The sequence below is a fragment of the Rhodnius prolixus genome, unplaced genomic scaffold (assembly GCF_049639745.1).
Source record: "Rhodnius prolixus isolate KJV_2025 unplaced genomic scaffold, Rpr scaffold_5, whole genome shotgun sequence".
Lineage (NCBI taxonomy): Eukaryota > Metazoa > Arthropoda > Insecta > Hemiptera > Reduviidae > Rhodnius > Rhodnius prolixus.
In genome coordinates, this window is record NW_027411624.1 from 37,516,996 (window position 1) to 37,530,298 (window position 13,303).

The 13,303-nt window shown below is 35.1% G+C and overlaps 2 protein-coding genes across 4 annotated transcripts in view; one reads left to right on the forward strand and one right to left on the reverse strand.

Moving 5' to 3' along the window:
* Nucleotides 1-13,303, reverse strand: part of LOC141458393 (uncharacterized) — a 311,203-nt gene that overhangs the window by 294,097 nt on the left and 3,803 nt on the right. For both annotated transcript variants that reach the window (XR_012460915.1, XM_074136305.1), the window contains exon 2: nucleotides 11,570-11,616. The gene's annotated coding sequence lies outside the window, so the exon portion shown is untranslated. The remainder of the gene's footprint in view (nucleotides 1-11,569; nucleotides 11,617-13,303) is intronic.
* The window catches only part of E23 (ABC transporter G family member E23), a 306,543-nt gene that overhangs the window by 275,692 nt on the left and 17,548 nt on the right, over nucleotides 1-13,303 (forward strand). For both annotated transcript variants that reach the window (XM_074136302.1, XM_074136303.1), the window contains exons 4-7: nucleotides 925-1,030; nucleotides 1,124-1,224; nucleotides 10,140-10,395; nucleotides 12,965-13,126. In XM_074136302.1, the coding sequence (XP_073992403.1) occupies nucleotides 925-1,030; nucleotides 1,124-1,224; nucleotides 10,140-10,395; nucleotides 12,965-13,126 (625 nt within the window). The remainder of the gene's footprint in view (nucleotides 1-924; nucleotides 1,031-1,123; nucleotides 1,225-10,139; nucleotides 10,396-12,964; nucleotides 13,127-13,303) is intronic.

Sequence of the window (13,303 nt, forward strand, 5' to 3'; positions counted from 1 at the left end):
TCATTCTTTTGCAGTGTAACGTTCCATGATTACTAAAATGTTGATAGCAGAAATCTCCCAGGTCTCTACTAACCATAAAGCGCGCGTTCGTCCCTATAGCAGTGTTACCACCAGAGTTATTCAAAAAAGAAATGTGGTCATTTTCACTGGGTCACACTGTACAAACAAAGTAATTACAGCAACACCTTAAACCTTTCTTGTATCACATACTAGTCTCAGGACCGTACATTATACTAACATATTGTGCTTGCGAGGTGAAAAAGAATATCTCACAATCGTTCCCACAATGAAGAACGCAAAGTGACTCTTTAAGTATTTGATAGCATTTTCCCCATATCAAAAGAAAGAAAAGTAATTTCCTTTACAGATTTACAAAATTTAGTCAAATTTCAAATTTCCTTAACTTATTTTTTGGGCATAGATTACGAAAACTTTATTACCACGAAATTTTATTTCTACGACTAAACTCGTTGAAAAGAATAAAACACTATAACACTTGACAAGGTTACTAAAAGAAGGTTATCCTTTTTTACGAATTCAGCAAGACAGAATTATGAAACTAATGCATCATGTTCTTATTTTAATAAAGAAAAAAATAATGAAAATAAATAGAATCTAATGAAAATGGCCAAAATGGCAGCTCATTGTACGTGAAAATCTATAAAAATTTTCTTTGCTGCTGCAAGATCGTGAACTCAGTTAAACAAAACGTTAATTTCAAGGCCAGTACAGCCTTGAAAATTGGAAACATTTTAGCTAGATACAGCGTGCACGCAACAATGGAAATCATCTTAAGATTGGGCTGAATTCCTACAGACGCGGAAACCTTGTAACTCACATTAGATTTTAAGACCATCAGTTAAAATAAGGTTTTCAACACATTAATTTTAATTTCTACAATAATTTGTGATTTTTTTTTTCCAGTATTCAGCCCTTTTGAGACTGCCAGATAGTTTATCCTATTCCCAAAAAATGCAATATGTGGACCATATTATTGATGTTCTTGATCTCAATAACTGCCAAGATACAAGTAATATTAATTTATGATGATTATTATAGATTGATGATATTGACTGATGATTTTTTTTTCTTTTATTTCTCAATTTATTGATTTTATTCACAGTAATCGGAGATTATATAAAAAGAGGACTGTCCGGAGGCGAGAAAAAGAGAGCAAATATTGCTTGCGAACTGTTAACCAATCCTGCCCTAATGCTTCTTGACGTAAGTACCCTAAATTTCATTATGTGTTTATGATATGAAAGTCTTAGCAATGGACTAGTTGAGGAAATAGCCAAGGTTGGAGTGGATGGAATTGGTGGCGTAGAATTCAGTTGCGCTGAAATTTTACCATGGAGGATCTTCTGGTTGTCTTAAGGCAAAGAGTGCAGGCTATCTCTACAAGCTCCTTCAAAACGAGGGAGAATTAGGAGTGCAGAACTGGCCCTGATGCGAGGCAAAAAGCGATATCGGCTACTGCACCAGTTGGTATTTAAGCTGCAATTTTTTCCAAGAGCAGCAGAAGTGCATAATACTCTGCAATTTTACAGTGTTTGAGGAAGTTAACCTTCCACTTGGTTTCCATTATGTCCTATTCTTTCCCACCCACTATCGCCTATCAAAATTTTGGGGAGAGATACCTCTTATTTGGGACCTGCGAAGCTAATATTGTGGTACTGGGTTCGATTCCCGGTCTTAGGCCTTGGATTTTATTTAATGGTTAATAAAAGAAATTTCAGTAAAGTATTGTATGTTTGCAAGTTGCCTTCGTCCACGACACCTAATTCGGTAGTTGGACGTTAAGCCCCGCCTGAAAAAATAGGCGATTACTTTACTTTACTTACTTACTACCTCTTATTTAATTTCTACCTCAGTCAACTGATCTCGGATCAGGATCTCTCCTGATCGCGGACAGAAACTATTCAACAAAAAAAAAAAAAAAACAAATACCTAATGAATTCAACTGTCTCTTGAACCACCTTATCCCTGAAAAACCTCACTGAAGCCCTTCTATTTCATGGGCTACCAGGATCCACCCACTTTCAGCTTTAACCATTACATAGACTCAGGTGTTTTCATCATTTTTCTATAAAAAAAAAATTACGTCAGTACTCAGGACATTTCCAGTGTAACGTACGGCTTTTAAAACTTAAAAAAAATGTTTATAAAGGTTCAAATTTTGATTTAAACATGCCAAGTTCGAAAAATAAATTGATGAGATATTAGTAAGAGTCGTATAAGTTCTCACCAGATACTTTAAACTTGGTTATTCTCTGGTCACGCTCTGGTTAAACACCGTTTCAATAATCAAACCATTGGTTAACCTGAATTAAACCTTTACAGCACAAGGAAATTGTAACTGTTTCAAGGTTTTTAGTCAAAAGAAACGACCAATCGGAAATCAGATTTTGTCCCCACTCTGGTCTAGTGATTTCTTCTAAACGGTTCTAATAATTTTTTTTCTAACTATTTAAAAATACCTCCATATTGTTACACTCTAGCCAAGAATTATTACTTTTAAAAAAAAAAATTCCCGAGTAGCTTTAAAATTGAACAGAAATTAGTGTGAAAATTGTTAAAATGAACGAAACGGTTATTGCATTTAAATATAACTGCAAAACTTGATTAAACTACCTCTGATAATGGATGAATGTTCGAAACCGGTCAGGGATGCAAAAAAAAAAAAAAAAATAATAATAATAATAATAATAATTGACGGATAAAATCAAAGATATTAAATCTCAGCTCTGGTCGACCTAAACCACATTTTCAGTAACGAAGTTAATTGGTGCCAAAATATTATCACACCGTAATTACTTTTGCAGCATCCGCAGCGAGATCATCATTAGTATTATCTTTCTCACTCCAGAAGACTTCAGATTTTTCTTACTCCCCCACCACCACCGCTAGCTCCGCATATTTAGTATGATTTATTACACTCGTAGGCAAAGGAATCTTCTTCATTTGAGGTTCTTCACCATGGAATGGCCATTACAATATTCGGTCATTAATATTCATAAAGAACTATTTCACTTCGAATAAATTATTACTTATAAATTTATTAGTTAATAAATTTCTCTTAATAAATAATAAATAAAAGGAGAATATTATTACTGAAATTGGCCATAATCTGTCATTATCTTGACTGTAAAACTGTCCATCCCCTTCAAATTGTAAATTCAATTAAGTTATTGTTGCACTTTGTATACTCGAAATTTTAAAAAATATTTCAAAACAAAAAAATGGGGAAAATGAAATTAATAAAGAGGGAAAAATGGTACTTTCTGTTGAGGGATTTTTCATTAAAACTCAAAATTTTCAGGATAGTACACAGAGTTATCTCACATTTATTTGTAGGCCTATTTACTGGCCACTGCAGGCTGAGGAAACACAAGCATCGCATGGGCCTGGCAGATGATAGCCTTTGTAGGTCCTGTGCAGGAGGAGGAGGAGGAGGAGAAAAAGGGCACTGCACTGGTGTTGTGTCAGTGTGAGGAGCTCGTGTGGCTAGGGATGTTACTTCTCGGGGGAGGAAAAAACCAAGGTCCGAGATCTTTACCCAAGAGTCGCTCTCCAGCATTAAGAGTCTGATTAAAAGGACAGGTCTGGAGGGTGAGCTTTAGAGTGAGGGGAGCCACAATAGATCCAAAGTAGGTCGCAGTGGCGTAGGCCTAGTCTAATCTATCTATCTATCTATCTCTCATTTATAATGTACAGGATAAAAGGGAAAAATGGAACTTTACAGGAAAGCTACATCCTTTCCCCCCTTCCCAAAGGAGTTTTCTTAATTAAATTATCCAGGAGAAAATTTGTTTTCCCTATGAAAAGGGGGATTTCCGATGGATAGATTATGGCTGAACATCTTCCTATGTATGACGCGGTCTGATAGCTTAAAAAATATCAAATTTTATTTTATTTTTAATTATGATTGGGCGCAACACCACCTTGACCTCAGGAGATGTCGTAACTTTATTTTTCTAGCTTAAAAGGAAGAATATAGAAGAAAGTTGTCGACTACGTCATGATAACTAACTTCCTCCCTGTATAACCGGATAATAAATAGAATTTTAAAGAAATTAAGTATAACGTACTCATTGCCTAATTGTAAAATATGTCTATTAATGTTCACTTATTTGCCCAGCGAAATAAAGTAAAAAATAAAAAATAATTAATTAAAAACCAAAAAAAATAAGCGCCATAACCAAAAGTAGAAACTGCCTACTGACCTTGCTTGACCTTTATTTCGCCCACCATATGGCCTCCAAATAGGCACACAATAAAATATTAAAAAAATAAAAAAAATCTCCCACCCAACCCTCCAAAAAGGGGAGAAGACACGTCATTATTCATCTAACTTACATTAAAACCAAAAAAAATAATCATATGTGTACAAATGGTTGGTCTATTGTTTGCTAAAAATAAACTCCCAACTTATAGTTTCGTTTCCCGTACGTTTATTTTTATTTTTCCATAAAGTGATTTTTCATCTTTGGACATTATTCAAAATAGATTCTAGGTCCGCCTCAGCAATATAATAATGTACGACACAAATATAAAAACAAGAACGCACCAATGTATGTAATAATTCAAATACATACGAAAGTAGTTTAGCCATATTATATATATATTTTTTTTTAAAAATACATATTTAATAAATTTATGTATTGCAATATTGGTCTATACGAGGGTCGTTTGAAAAGTACGTGCAAAGTCAGAGAGATAGCACCACTGGCGCGTATCGAGGTTATGTTTAGTTAGTAGCATCTCTTGGAAGAACACACACCAAGTTTCAGCCAGATCGGTCTATTTCTTTGTGTTTGGCATTCGTTTGAATCGAGGAAGTCGAGTGATTTTCAAAAAATGGACGAAAAAGAATTTCGTGTGTTGATTAAACACTACTTTATGAAAGGCAAAACGCCTCAGGAGACTAAAGAGAAGCTTGATAAACATTATGGTGACTCTGCACCTTCGATTAGAGCAGTTTATAAGTGGTTTCAAAATTTTCGGCGTGGCCATATGGGCACAAGTGACGGTGAACGTTCTGGACGCCCTGTTGAGGTTACTACTCCAGAAATCATTGATAAAATCCATGATATGGTGATGGATGACAGAAGAGTGAAGGTGCGTGAGATTGCTAGTGCTGGTGGGCATCTCGAATGAACGGGTACATAATATTTTGCATCAACATTTGGACATGACAAAGCTATCCGCAAGATGGGTGCCGCGATTGCTCACGCTTGACCAAAAACGAAATCGTGTGAAGTGTTGCAAGGACGGTTTGCAGCTGTTCCAGAAGAATCCGCAGGGCTTTAAGCGTCGTTTCGTCACTGTGGATGAAACATGGATACATCACTACACTCCTGAGACCAAAGAACAATCTAAACAATGGGTTACCAAGGGGGAATCTGAGCCCAAAAAAGGTGAAGACCGTTCCTTCGGCCGGAAAGATTATGGCGACTGTCTTTTGGGTTTCGCAAGGAATAATCCTCATCGACTATTTGGAAAAGGGTAAAACTATTACAGGTGCATATTATTCATCGTTATTGGACCGTTTGAAAACCGAGCTGCAAGAAAAACGCCCACGATTGGCCCACAAAAAAGTCCTTTTCCATCACGACAACGCACCAGCTCACACCTCAGCAGTTGTGGTCGCAAAATTATTGGAAATAGGGTTTCAACTCGTTTCACATCCCCCCTATTCTCCAGACTTGGCTCCCTCGGACTACTATTTCTTCCCCAATATGAAGAAATGGCTGGCGGGAAAAAGATTTTATTCAAACGAGGAGGTGATTGCAGAAACGAATGGCTATTTTTCAGACTTGGACAAATCCTATTATTCGGAAGGGATCAACAAACTAGAGCAGCGTTGGACGAAGTGTATAAGCCTAAAAGGAGACTATGTTGAAAAATAAAAAAGGTTTACCCCAAAAAGTTAAGTAGTTTTTATTTTTGCACGGACTTTTCAAACGACCCTCGTATGTCTGTTACATAAATATTTCCACTATTTATTTATTTTGTATTAATACGTCATATTTTTACTTTCTCTTACTGAGAAACTAAGGTCCTTAAGTCACCAAAAAAAGTAGTTTAAAAAAAAAACGCCGTCTTTGTGTATTTTTAAAAAATCGCTAGAAGATCAAAACTTCCGACATTTTAATTTTGCTCCTAAATAAGAAATCGTATCGTAAGCTAGCGATTAAAGTTCGTAACCAGAATTACTAATTTAAGATTTTCTGTGATTTTATCGGGAATAAAAATTAAAAGTAAAGTAATCGCCTATTTTTTTTCAGGCAGGCTTTACGTCCAACTACCACAATTAGGTGACGCAAACGGAAGCGATTAGCAATCACACTTTACTATACAGGGTGTTTGTGTGGAGGAGTGGTCGAAACTTCGGTAGGTGATTCAGCAGCTCAAATGCCGCAAAAAATATTCTCTTCACTTTGGCCCGATTCTCAATAGTGTCCAAGATATTTGCATTTTTAACTTTTCCGTCGATATTCGCGTTTTTCGCCCATAAAATCGGCCGTAACTTTTCTATCCTTTATCCTACAACAAATCTACTTATTCCAAACGAAAGAGCATTAAATTTCCTATAAATCTGCTTGAAACAGAGCCTCAAAACTTTCTTGAAATTGTTACTTTAATGTCTAAAAATAATTCGTTCTCGTTGATTTTTGTTAAAATTGTTAACTGTATTTTTTTCAATGATTAATGAATCTAGGAGGTCACATAATTTCAGAAAAAGTTGCGCATTTATTGAGCTTCAAGATCATATGGATTTTTTCGGTTTTTAATTACACCCTACCCCGAACAGAGGGGGTGTAAATGCAGTTAACTGGTATTTTGCGTAACCGACTTTTCACTACTAATTTATTCAAATGTCAATTTTTGGAGAAGGAACAAAAAGAAAAGTAACCATTTTAGTTTTTAATAATTATTATTTAATAAAACGGAAGTAAAAAATAAAGTAGAGCTGCTGAATCACCTCCCGAAGTTTCGACCACTCCTTCGCATACACCCTGTATATTTAAAACCTTAAATATACAATCCAAGGGCTATACTAGTACCGCAATACATCTCAGCTTTGCAGGTCTAGCCTATAACCACACCGCTATTTATTCAAGGATAGCTCTCAACGATTTGCTGTATAAAACGCTTATAGCTTTATCGTTTTGATTTTAAATATTTTCAAAAAGGAAATTCGATTCTTTATGTTATCTCTAAAGTACTGATTAAATAGAATGTATGATACTAATTTTTACGCAATAATAAGACGGTTTAAATGAGTTACTAAAATAACGAGAATTTCAAGAAAATATCGCAAGCGGAAGAAGTACATTTTTTGAGATTTTTCTCTCAAATTTCATTCCCATAGAATCATTAATTTTATTGGGATACTTTTTTCAGAAGAATTAATTTTAAAATTCCCAATTTGAATTAAATTTAAAGAACTTAGGGCTTATAATAAAAAAAAGTCGTGTTAAAGTCAGAATTTATTTCGTCTTCACAAACTTATTGTTAAACTTATTATTTCTGTTTTTGTTTCACGTTAAATAATTTTTTCAAGTCAAGTTAATTTTACAAAAAAAAAATCTGTGGCAGTGTCATGGACACGGCCGTGTGTTGTACGTGAATACGTTTACGTAACGGGTTATATTTTTTATATTATTAAGCAGCGGTAAGTGTATTTCTTTTGTTAGCTTCAATGAGCGCAGAACCCATAGACGATCACACACATCTCACTTATGTCCGAATGGATTGTTGACAAACGTCGTAGTGAAACGTGCACTAGCTGCTGCCCAATGTGTCTTCATAATCGACGATCGAACACAATCTATGCGATTAATCATCCACTTGCTAAATTTCAACCGCCCCAGCTGCAGATGTACTGACACCGTCGTTGATCCGCTCGTCCGCATTCATTTTTCGACGCGTATAGGCCGACATTATATATTTTTGATAATATTTTTTTATTCTAACACCTTATTATATTCCCTGTCACTATTTTACACTAATGTTTTATATACAATCGATAGATTGTGACGACTGCTGACGATTAAAACTTACACGAACATCGTAGCTTCTCCGAGTCAAAAGTTATACTAATTGCAAATCTCGATACGCAGCAAAATGGCGGCGCTTTCCCCTCCACCGAGCGCGAAGCGTCACAGTCCTCGCTTATCATAATGAATTCTTTGATCCTTAAGCTATCCAGTGGTCAAATTTAATTTTGGATGTAGACAATAGATTCGAAACTATAACGCCAAACTGTATCCCCCGATTTTGTTATCATTAGGTTTTTTGGATTGCTTCCATATGATAGCAAATTTAAAGACGTATTCACGTCAAAAAATGTTGCATCCCAAACATAAAACGATTCTTTCACTTAACGTGCCAAAAACAAAAACAAAAAAATAACTAACCGCCTAAATGAAATAATTATTTTTCAAAAATGAATACCGACAAAATTGGTTGTGACACAGCTTCCATAATGATCTTAATAAATTAATTAAAATCCAATAAATTATCTCTACAAACAAAACAAAAAAAAGTTATTTAAAAAAAAAAAAAAAAAAACATCACAAATGTTCCCACATATAATAACCCTACAAACAATACAACGCCATTATTCAAAACTTGACAGACGTACAATTTTTTTTTACAAATGGCTCTATGACCACAATTTAGCTACAAAGATAATTATAGTTATTGAGATAGATAATTTTCTCATATGTAAACTAAGATGGCCTTGGCAATCAATGAATTACTGTTTCATAAAGAATATTTATTTATATTAGTTTGCTATAAATATCCGTAATTATGTGTAGGAAATGTATGAATATCAGGAGTACCAACTTAGAAAATGCTAGGAAAGTTGGTAACGGCGTTTTAATGATCCAGAAATTTCTTCATTTTCTTCGTCTTAATCATTCCTCGTTTACCTTTCAGTGTCGAGGTGCCTTCACTAAAACTTTCCAACTATCCCTATCTGAGGATGTACTGAGGTCAAATTTCTATTTCTTCTCCAATCCAAGTTCCTCTTTCTGAAATCCTCTCCCACTATCCATGTTGTGCGCGGTCTACCCCTGCCTCTTTCACCCTGCATCTTGCTATACGGCTTGGGTCCATCCTCATCATGTGTCCAAGCCATCTTAGCCTGGTGTTCTCTCAGCAGCTCTTCCACCGGCCTGACGTCGAGATTAGACCTTATAGTAGAATTTCTTATTCTATCTCTCCTCGTCTTTCCCTCTATTTTTCGGAGGAAACGCATTTCGGCTGCCTGTACCTGACTGCTGTGTTTGGAAGTTAGAGCCCACGATTTGCTGCCTTAGGTTTAAAATTGAGAGATAGGTATTTTTTTAAAACCGTTATTTTCGTGCCCTTCGTTACTTCTCTTTTAGTAATAAATCCTTTCTTAAGGGCATTGAACATTCTACCTGCCGTAGCCACTCTTCCGTTTTCCCCCTGGATTCGGCCCTGTTCATTAATATTTACTCCCAAATATTTGCTCCAACATAACATTCCTGATGTTAACATTTAGCGGTCCATCTCTGCTGCAACGGCTAATCTCCATAGTTTTAGATTTATGGACGTTAATCTTCAGGTGAATTTTCCTTAATTCTTCCTGCAATATATTCATATTGTATTGTAAAGTCTGTATCATTATTATTTGCAAACACGACGATATCGTCTGCAAACACGTGAGGAGGCTCAAACGTACAGGAGTCATTCTACAATATCCCAACATTGAAGTTGCGCATTTTTTTTTGGCTGACACTGTCGCAGAGCAGAAATTTCTGTTATATATTATTTAATCTTAACAATTAAGAACAAGAAAAATTTTTGGAAAATGCCGTTTTTGCTCATTTTCAGCAACTTTTTTTTTTTCTAAATCTATGAGATGTGTGTTGTTGCAAAAAAAATTACAGTCATAAAGGAGGATTTACCCTACATTATAAAGAAAATTTGGGAATTTTATCTTTTATAGAAAAAGAGAAAAAAATTATTGAAAGTTGGGTGTTTTTCAACGTTACGCTTTTTCGTGCAATTTTTGACGATCAACCCTTATACAACTGTCCTTCCTGGACAATTTTAATTTAGTATATTATATATAATTTTGTTTTCTGTTCCTACAGGAACCAACGTCCGGTTTAGACTCACATTCTGCCTATTCTTTGATGTGCTGTTTGAAGAAATATGCGGAAAAAGAAGGAAAAACTGTCGTAGTTACTGTGCACCAACCATCTTCCCAGATATTCCATATGTTTGATAAATTATTATTATTGTGTAACGGACAGACTGCATATTTTGGCGATACACATCGTGTTTTGGACTTTTTCAACGCCATTGGACTACAAGTTGTACCTCATTATAATCCCGCTGATTTTATACGTAAGTATTTTTGGGGTGGTGATGGGGGGAAGCGCACATCAATTTTTAAGGGTTTTTGAGCCCTTTTTTTGGTATTTAAGACGCCTGAACATCTAGAAAATCACCTCCCCTCTCAAAGAAATGTTCCAATCTCCTCAGATTTTTTTTTAAAGTATTTTTGCCAAATTTCTTTGAATTCAGAGCAATACGTAATGATATATGGCAACGTTTCCCAAACTTTTTTCCCGGTACGAGATTTTAAATTTTTTCGCGACCCACCTTATAAAAAAAGTCATTTGTTTGTTTACTTCATACACAAAAATTGCAAAATAATTATATAACAAAAACATAAGTAATTAAAGACAATCCATTATCTTCACTTAAAACATGAAAGTAAATTTTGTTTTACATATTTTGACCTTAGTGCGAAGGATGATGTTGTTTTTCATCACATAGTGATCTCAAATTAGGACTTGATGAAGTTAATTTTATTCTCAAATTAGGTTCGACATCCAATCTGTTTCGATACTTATTTTTTAAGTACACCAAGGCTGAGAACGCAGTTTTACACGTATAAGTGGTGACAAAAGGCATTAAAAATCGCTTTTTCGCTTACGCTTGGATATTCCTTTTGGCAGCGCAACCAAAAATTAATTAGTGGTACAGTTTCAAACACTTTTTTAAGTTCGGTGTCGCATGAAATTTCAATTAAATTATCAACTTCTTGTTCACTAAGATTAAGCATTTCTTCCTTTTCAACATCGACAGGAAGACACTGAATGCTGAATCGAAATCAGCCAATCAGAGCATCCGAATTTAAATGGTCCGGTAGGAAACGGTAGTAAAGGGTTGTCACCTGCAGTACTTATAAAAGTTTCGAAAAATATTAATAATTTAGAGCAAAATGTTATAGATATTTTGTGTTTTTGCAATTTTTTCCACGACCCAGCTGGATTTTTCTGCGACCCGGTGCCGGGTCGCGACCTACACTTTGGGAAACGCTGATCTATGGCATTCAATGACATTCCTGTAATGCTTCTATCATAAATATAATGAAAAAGAGATGAGAAACACGTGAAACGTCACGTGTAGTGTATTATTATTATGTTCTGATTAGCATTAATCATGACGATTAATCATGAGAATCAAAATTAACTAAAAAATAAAATAAATAAAGTCAATAAGTTAATCTTACCTAATTCTAAGGTTTGATTGGTGATCGCTTACAACAGCATGGCCTCTCTGTAATAAATAAAACAAAATTGTACTTAAGTTTATTTATTTTAATTTCATTTATTTTTTTACAACCTGTACATATACATATACATCAAGTAAATGTGTGTTTAATTGAGCTATGCACAGATTGTAGGCTGAATCCTGGAGGATCCAGCGCCACAATCGGGAAAGCATGCTGAGAGGGGCCACCAGCCAATGCTGGAACTCTCTAGAAGTTGGAACGAAGTTTAGGAAATCGGTGTTTAGTTTAGGCGTCGTGGAGGACTGTCGGGATGGGTTGCTGTGAATAAGGCTTGTGCTTTGGGGATTAGGATGTTTGGTTAGGCTATTATGGAAATTAAGGAAGCCGAGAATGTATTAGGTCATTGACAAAAGGGGATATTGAGGTCTATATGGAGGGTTAAATTGGATAAATAATAAGGAGCGTTGACGATATGCCGAAGGACTTTAGATTGAAAGGATTGGATTCTCTGGATGTTGGATGGTTTCGCAGAGCCCCACAGCTCAGCTCCGCAGGTCCAGATGGGTCTTACTTGTGTCTTGTATAGAGTCAGTTTATTCTATAAGTTCATGGCTGATCTCCGCCCTAAACAGTCTTCGTAGTTGTCCGTTTCGTTTATTGAGTTCTTATCTTTTCAGTCTAGTGTGGTGGGTTCCATGTAAGTTGACAGTCCTAGGAAGCCGGTATTTCTCTTTTGTGTATGAGAAGTGGGGGGCAAGTTTGTTTACGTAAGGTGAATATAATCTGTTGGCATTTTTTATTTTAAATTAATGATTATTTATCAAATTGATTAAAAAAATAAATTGATTGGTTGGTTTCAATCAGACAAATAAAAAAAAGATTCACTTTTATACACTTAACTTGATCTTAGGCTAAATTAGTTTAGAAAATAGAGCTGGACAGTAGCCAAAACAGGCTTATTGAGCCTTCTATTAGGAGAAACCTCCTATTTTGAGCCTCATTTTGATTAGGCATCAGGTGGTCACCCCCATTTATATTGTAAAAACCATTTGCATCATTAACTCAAATTGCACCCATGCAGTTTTAAGGTTATCTAGGAATCTATTTTGTATTTGCATCAATTTTTTGTTTTTACATCAATCGGTTTGCCTATTGTTTTCTCCTTCTTTTCAACTGAACTTTTGCCTATTACAGCATCAGGATTTTGTCTAGTCAATGATCCTTGAACAATAAGGACCCTTTAAGATGACCTACAAGAGATGAAGTGCCTAATTTGGCAACAAATCCAAATTTTACTGGGCATGAACTGCTCAGCATTTGAGACTGAACATTTTTTGATAGTTCTTGTAACAGATTTAAAAAAAATTAATTACTTTTTTACTTTTTTTTCAGTGGAACAAGTAAAAGGAAGTGACGAAATGAAAGAAAAAATAATAAAGGCAAGTAAACAGGCGAGATTCAGCTGTTCGCAGGATCTACTTCCGGATTACCAAACAAATATTATCGTCGATAAATATCTAAACAATTATAATGAACCACAAGTTCAATCTAACGGTAAATGGTTTTCTTTATTTGAGTGTTTTGTTTAAAAAAAAAAAAAGAAAAGAAAATCTATTTTCAGTAAAAATTTTCCAAACAAAGGCAATTAATTGGGTTTTCCTTCCCTGGGAAATATGGCACCAACACCTGTTGACCACCAACAGATATCTGGAGAACCATTTAATCTATGAA